Raw genomic sequence first — 7,366 nt, forward strand, 5'->3', positions numbered from 1 at the left:
TACATATTTTTTTACCCATCCTAAATATCAATATTACTACTGCCCTATATTTAATTAAGTTTTGACAAATTTTAAGTCATTGAGTCCAGGAAAGACGGAGATGAAGCACTTTGAAGATTTTGCAGGAGAAGAAACAGTAGGAATACAATATATTTGATTAAACTTGTGGTATGGCTGAAATTAAATTATGAAGTTGACAGAAGGATCTCCAACCCCACTCAGCCCAGCCTGGATAAGGGTTAAAATATGTGAATAATATGAAGAAATACATTTTGATGTGTTGGAGATGATGTTGTTGAGGGCACTACTGTCACAAAATATTCACCGGGAGATGTGCCATTAAAAGAGCTTACCTGTGGATAACAGTTAATTAAGGGTTAATGACCGCCCCGAGGTGTATATGGTGTCATAACGCCTGATCCTTTGCTATAACCACCGAATAAACCACCGAGTGAGTGAATGACACCATGTACACCGAGGAACAGGCGGGTCATTAACATTATTATCATATAGCCTACCCAAAGTTGCAAACTCCTGTAAGACGCATAGATCCTTTGGTACTATACGTGTGAATTCCTTTGTCGAATTTCTGAAGATTCACATTAATTTTGTTCTTTGGCACATACATTCGTAAGGAGATTACAGATTGATTTTAAAACCAAAATGTCCACAGAAAATATTCGAAACATTGCAGTCTTTTGCATTTTAGAACACTAAAACACAGCAATTTTAACAGAATGAGCCATTCCCCCTTGCAATCTGTACTTATTTCTTCTGCTGGCATATGTTTCGCTCCTTTTGATTGGCCAATGCCTGCATACACCTTTGTTTCTTGTGTGCATCGCTCCTTCTGATTGGTCAAAATGAACCGGCACCGGTGTCGATTTGCATCGACACTGGTGCGGTTGTCAACAGTTGTATAGAACAACTGTGCCAAGTTTCATGCTTTATCACATTTTGCACAATTTTTGCACCAATCGTCTAGACTATATTGTAAGCCAGGTTTCTCGAACAACACATATATCAGCGTTATAACTTATATACAAAAATTAGATGTTCCCATGAAGATGTGGCTATATCAAGGAAACAGAGAACAGGAAAAGAAGCAAATACCACAGATGACCACACAGATGTGTGTGTTGTATTGTCAGAGACAGCCTCAAATTGGTACTTCACATATTTCCTTTTTTCGCAAGTGCGCATCAGTGACGTGGTTCCCTGAAGGCATATTAGTCCATATAATCAAATCGATATGGCCTTATTTGACTCTCACACAAAAAGACAACTGCAGATATAAAAAAAAATCAAATAAAGTTTCTTCGTTATCAATTTATTTTTCTCAGACTTGGTTATGTCAAATAGTGCCCGTGTCCTGGAAGAGAAACCAGCGGGTTGTTTAAGTGGAAATATAGACAGAAACTGGAATCTTTCCATTGATTAGTAATACAAGTATGATTACATCTGAAGATCGCTAATGTAGACATTACTTTATAATCAACTTCAGCGATTTTAATTTCGACATTGAATAAACCGTACGCCCGGGATGCACAGTCATCTCTAGTAGTGTCAGGTGGCTCTGGTAGATGGACTTATGGAAGTGTATATATAAGCTTAATATATATTTTGTGGGTAAATGTGTCTTCCACTGCATCAAAAGAAAGGCAAATCAAACAAAACCAGATATCTTTATTACTGTTACATTTGTAATCAGTCCTCAGACTTGTATTTGCATTATTGTTTTCATAAACATTTTCCTGTGTATTAAGAAAATGGGTTGATTTTTTTTCATTTTTTACCCGTAAAAATATTGGTACAGCTGGCGGCACGGCGGCTTTTTCTCACAATAGTTAGTGGAACCATTCAGATTGATCCTGACACAACCGCCCCTTGTCTGGTCGTTCTTGAAGCGCAGCTCTCGGAGCCCTATGAGCTGTGTGGCGGAGGCGTCAGTGGCGGTGTCGTCAGCCCTGTCCGCCAAGTAGTGCCAGCTCCACGCACCCGCGAACCCATGGGAGTACGCACGGCTAAACTGCTCCGTGATGGTCATTCCTGCTCCTGGGTTTGTAGAAATAAGGTGTCAGTAATGGTCATGTCTCCATATAATGAGGGGTTTACGGAAAGGTGTGTCAGAAAAATCTGTATTTTCGGCGATGGTCATCCCTACTTCCAAAAATTGTAAACCTTATTATATTATGATGTTACTTTCTTCTTATGAAGGGTTTGTGGAATATGTTTAATAAAACATGCACCATGATGGTCAATACGACAGCTTAGCAAATCGAGATATATATATGAATGTCCATAAAAAATGTGCTGTACATGTGATTGGTGGATAGTATTATTTTGCCTGACTGAAAAGTATTACAAATCAGTCAACATCGGACGGCCTAAAAAAAGTCCACTTCTATCGGACAAAAAGTGCATTCTATGAGCGGTCATTTTCTATATTATATTTACCTCCTATTCCTATATCTATTCTGCCTATATATGCTTGGTCATAACGTTACGGCCGCCATGCTGATTGTTTCAAATGCAGGTTTTCATAGAAACGATACGCTACGTCCCTTCTGTTTCAAGGTCACAGAATACAGTCTTTAAATGGATTTCGAGGTTTGCACTACACCGAGAAAACTGTGTCGATTGTAAGAGAAATATGTGAGGTTCAGCACTATATATGTTGAACTACGATGTTTGTTCTGTCAGCGTGAATTTTCGCTCTTACAACATGCTTACATGCGTTGTCTGCAGTACCTCTGTTCCTCTGATGGACGTCAAATAAAAGACAACTTTTGAAAATTATTTTGAGAGTTGCTATACTATGGATATATCGAAGCCGAATACAACTTACCCCTCGCTTGACTGAACTCGCCTATAACAATTGGCTTCCCACTTAGTTCTGGGTAGTGGCTTGCATCGGTAACCTGAATAAAATAAATCTAAAGTTACCGTATAGTTCAAACATTAATTCTTCTATATCTTTATCTACATAATCGATAAACCGCCATTCGGCGTAGCAAACCAGCTGCACAGGAACATGGCGTGGCAGCAACTGGTTATATTACACTAAATGACCTGTTACAACTTTTGAGCATCTATCTGCAAGTATACTTTTAAACTATTCAGCGAAGTTGTGCTTGCTTGAAAACAGATCACCTGTTCGATAATTCTGGGAATAATCGAATTAAACACACCAATCCTAGGTTGGTACCGCTAAAAGCTGAACGCATTAAATATTGTTTAATCTTTTGGAGCTTGTAACAGATACTTATAAATCAGTAAGTCTAACAGGTTATATGTCATCTGGACAATTTTCTTCTGTCTTCGAATAACATTCAAACAGCAGATATGTTTTAATTTTTGAAAACACTAAGATTCTTGGTGCAGGTGTTCCTAGTTTGACTTCTTTGAATTGCTTTTATAAACCTAAAGGTTTTCACTTTTTTCCGTTATCTCTCTTTTTTGTGGTAAACTCTAGTTGATGGTTTAATTTCCACGTGGGAGTGCGCATCATTTTGACAGGTAAAAATACTTTTCCCAAAACAATGTCTGCTTGAAGAAACAGACACTTTTCTTTTGCTTTAGAAGTATTTATCTTGTAGCATTGCGCGAAAATCTATCGTACGACGATTCTACAGCTCTAAATAACGTTTCCGGCAGTAATAACACATGGTCGATGCTCGCTGGTTTTAAGGTCATAATTACGCGCAACCCTCTGTCGATCTTAAAATCGGCCGACCTTCCAGCAATCAAGAAGTACATCCAAAATTCGTCTAAAATGTGACAGGGGTATAAAGCAGGTTTATGGCTAAGGAGGTTTGCAAGTTGCGTTTACCACAAACGGAGCCTGGCTGCCGTAGTTCCCGTTGTGAGAGTAGGTGTGGATCTGGTAGAAGTCCAGGACGCCGGAAGTGAGCCCCCCTGCCTGCTGCAGACAGCTGTCCGAGTACAGGTTCCGGACACCCTGGTTAAGGGATAATAAGAAGTCTGTAAGCGTTGTTGCTAAATCCTACTGCAAAGTCAATGAATTCAACTGCTTTTAACGTTTTAAACTCCTTTTTTAAGGCTCAACGATTCCGTTTCGAGCCATCCACTGCGCAGAGTAGTTTCAAAGTTTAAGCTACCCCCGTTGTTTAGTTCGTACTAGGAGTAAAAACGGTAGTGTTTAACTTTTATGGGAGTTATTACCTGTCCGTGTTCTGACCATGAGCCAACTGTCACCAAGTGGTTCGGATCTTTTGCCTTGATGGCAGCCGCCTGACGGTTGATGAATCGCAGCACACGATGTCTTGGGACGTCCGTCCTGAGCGGGATGGTAGTATCATGACAGTTAAGACAGCTTAGGTCAACCGTGGCACACGACTACTCTCTATAGTAATGGACTTGGCAATGCAAGCACAGATTCGAGAAATCAGCGTGAAAGTTCACCTTTTTGTAGAATACATTTTAGAAAAAGGCTAACACTTTACTTTCAACACTATAGAGACCTGTCTCTCTATATCTTCGAAAACTTAGTACGGGATTAATACCTGATTCAATCTAACATGTTAGCTTTTCTTTAAAACTCTGAAACTATTGTATTGGAGAATACAAATTCTCACCAAGTTGGAAGTCCTGATGTGTCCAAATGCGCCCACCCCGCGCCGGTGCCTTGTAAGAAGATCGTGTCGTAGCATGGGTCAGAGTGGTGCTCAATCTTCAGGCTACCCTCAGGTTCGTTCATGATCTCCCAGCCTCCTAGAGATCAGGAGTCATAGGTCAAAGGTTAAGCAATACCAAGGGGAGAGTAATGCTCTTTCTTTAGGATCCCATAATGTTCGACTTTGAACCCCTTATCTCCTAGAGGCCATGGGTAATATAGGTCAGTGCTTAGACAAAACTGTTTTGTTGTTAAGCAATGTGGGGTAAAAGAGATTATTGACGACTTTCCACACCCTTAACGCTCCACCCTGTAGCCATTGTCAAAGTCTTACCGAGTGCCCGTTGGTTCTTGAGTGCCCCTGCAAGCGGCTTGAGCGCATGCTCCAGGTACGTGTCTAGTTTCAGGTCGTCCCAGATGAGGTTCTGCAGCCTTTTCCAGTACATGTCATGGTGGTGAGCGCCGTTCCACAGAACCAGGAACACCAACACGTTACGAGCTTTGGCCTGCAACAAACGAATAATGCTATAACAAGGCGTGCGTGTGCGCGAAACTTAAGAATCCATGAACTGATTGGCTTGGTATGGATGTTTAGATTAGACCTTGAATAGTTTGATCCCCCAAGCAACTTTCGTGAATAAAAAAAAAACTCAAAATATGATATCCCATGTTCATTGAAGTGAACAAGCCATAGTCATAACTCTTTTTTTCTTGAGTTTTAGGTAGAGCTTTGGAGGGAGAAATATTGAAATCGTCAGTGTGTTAGTGTATGTGCGCGGTTATGTGTGAGCGTGTGTGTGTGTAAATGTATATTGAAGAATCTGTGCGTTTCAAGCTTTTTGTGATCGTCTGTGCGTACGCGTCTGTGTGAATAGAGAAAGGTTAGTGTTCCAAAAATGTGTGTTAGACATACGCACGTATGACAGCAGACTCTTTAGGTCGTTGATCAGCTGGTTGGTGGAGTCGGTTTGCGTCACGGAGCCCCAGCTGGAGAACACAGGGGTGTGCCGCCCGTCTACGTGCAGCCACACACCTAGCGGCCAAAACAAAAATGCAGTGCACCGTTACAACTTGACTTAAGGTATGTCTTACGTTATCTGTACCAGCTAATCATAGCAAGGAAAAAAGGCTCCCTGTGTAAGAATATGTCGACCGTTACTTCAATAAACTTTGATAATGAAGTAAATAACCAGATAAGCTGTTAACGGCAGCTATCTCTTAAATATATATATATTTTTTTTTGCATAAAAAGCTTGTGCCACGTGACAGAACGAGTGAACATATTTTTCTCCAAAGAGAGCCGAAGTTGCGTAATGTGGCAGCTTTCGGCGCTGCTAGTTTGGCCCTTCTTAATTGTACCCCAAGCCTTGCCGATCTTCCTAAATTTATCGTTAAAAATTGCCAGAACGCCAAATCCCCCATTTACAGCCTCATGAAAAAATGACGTCACGTACGGAGTGAGTTTCCGCCGTTGTTCCTAATATCCCGGATGGCCTGTTCGTAGGCTTCTCGGGGATGGGGGCAGAACTCCCCCGGACTTACGAAGTTGTACGAGCCGCCTCCGAAATCATAGCCGTGACGGCACCAAGCCTGAAAAACAAAGCTCGCTCAATCTCCAAGCAGATGTTAGGGTGGAAGATCGTAATGGTTAGACTGGCTGCTAGTTCGTGTAATAGATATTCATTTGGCTATATACTAATATTCAATTTACATCGTCGAGTGACGTAATTGTTGGATTGCTTGGACCAATCGTCGCTTGTAGGTTGGAACCTTTGACATGCCCCGATGTTGTGCTCTTTAAAAAACTAAACAATTCACAAAAACCTCGTAGGTCTGCAGGCAACAAATTTTGAAATTGCGTGTTTGTTACCCCACCTTTCTCCACATTACTTAAAAAAAAGGAATACTGCAATTAGAAAACAGAGCGTTGTTATTTTAATGTTGAACACGTGTTCAGCAAACGTTCAACTCGTGTCTAGCAATAAATTGACAACGTCTGCTCTGAAGACACAACAAAACAAAAGCCAAGGTCGTGCTCACCATGTTAAGTCCAGATAGGAAGACCCTCTGTCCATTCAGTTTGAAGTGCTGTCCCTCGGTGGACAAGTAGTGCTGCCCCAAAGCAACAGAGGACAGTACGAACAACAGAACAGCAACCCGAAACATGCCCATTGTGATTAACTCTTACAGATTGGGTAGGAAACATTTATAAGCACGATATTTACAGAATGACCTTTGCTTTCCACAAGGAAGGATGTTGTTATGAGTCAGACGTGTGACGTAGAGCTACATCCGGGCCTTCGGGCGAAATTGTAAGTAGAAAAACGACTTTGTCATCGCCAAGGGTGACGTCTCCGGCTCAGGGCAGTCATTCACAGCGGCAAGTATTCGCCTCTACCAGCATGACTGAGTTGGCTACAGGGAGATGACTATTGTGCATAGTGTGGAAAATAAGCGGATCTGCGAATTTTACTTTGCAACAGTATTTAGAGAATGCTACTTTAATATGGTCTCAATCTTGTATTACTCAAAATGTGCAATCTAAGGTAGCACAAAAAACGCGTGTTTTCAGCAGTGACAATTCCCCATTTGCCCGGCCAGCCGATGTCAAATTTTGGATTGGTAAAAGCTTATAACTAAAGAAATTAGCAGTTGGTGTTCGGCGACCGCGCGCTAGGGCAGAGGTAAACGGTCCTGGGTTTTGAGTCGGGCGGTGTACGCTAGCAGTGA

General features: G+C 41.4%; 1 protein-coding gene across 1 annotated transcript; it reads right to left on the reverse strand.

Annotated features, from left to right (window-relative positions):
• Positions 1-1,178: 1,178 nt before the first annotated feature.
• On the reverse strand, positions 1,179-7,019 carry LOC118428319 (mannan endo-1,4-beta-mannosidase-like). Its single transcript, XM_035838348.1, has 9 exons — positions 6,677-7,019; positions 6,091-6,226; positions 5,554-5,669; positions 4,971-5,142; positions 4,599-4,734; positions 4,186-4,300; positions 3,833-3,961; positions 2,849-2,921; positions 1,179-2,055 (listed from the first exon to the last, which is right to left on the reverse strand). Exons 1-9 carry the CDS (start codon positions 6,806-6,808, stop codon positions 1,793-1,795), a joined length of 1,272 nt encoding a protein of 423 aa, XP_035694241.1. The 5' UTR covers positions 6,809-7,019; the 3' UTR covers positions 1,179-1,792.
• Between the last annotated feature and the right edge of the window lie 347 nt (positions 7,020-7,366).

Source organism: Branchiostoma floridae, chromosome 12, assembly GCF_000003815.2.
Source record: "Branchiostoma floridae strain S238N-H82 chromosome 12, Bfl_VNyyK, whole genome shotgun sequence".
Taxonomy (NCBI): Eukaryota; Metazoa; Chordata; class Leptocardii; order Amphioxiformes; family Branchiostomatidae; genus Branchiostoma; species Branchiostoma floridae.

What these genes read in the sequence shown, in the direction of transcription:
- LOC118428319 (XM_035838348.1), bottom strand. Translation starts at nt 6,808, where the DNA reads ATGGGCATGTTTCGGGTTGCTGTTCTGTTGTTCGTACTGTCCTCTGTT. An exon ending in CATGGTCAGAACACGGACAG is followed by an intron (nt 3,962 to 4,185) that starts GTAATAACTCCC and finishes TCCCTTAACCAG; the next exon opens with GGTGTCCGGAACCTGTACTC. An exon ending in GCAGCCAGGCTCCGTTTGTG is followed by an intron (nt 2,922 to 3,832) that starts GTAAACGCAACT and finishes TATTTTATTCAG; the next exon opens with GTTACCGATGCAAGCCACTA.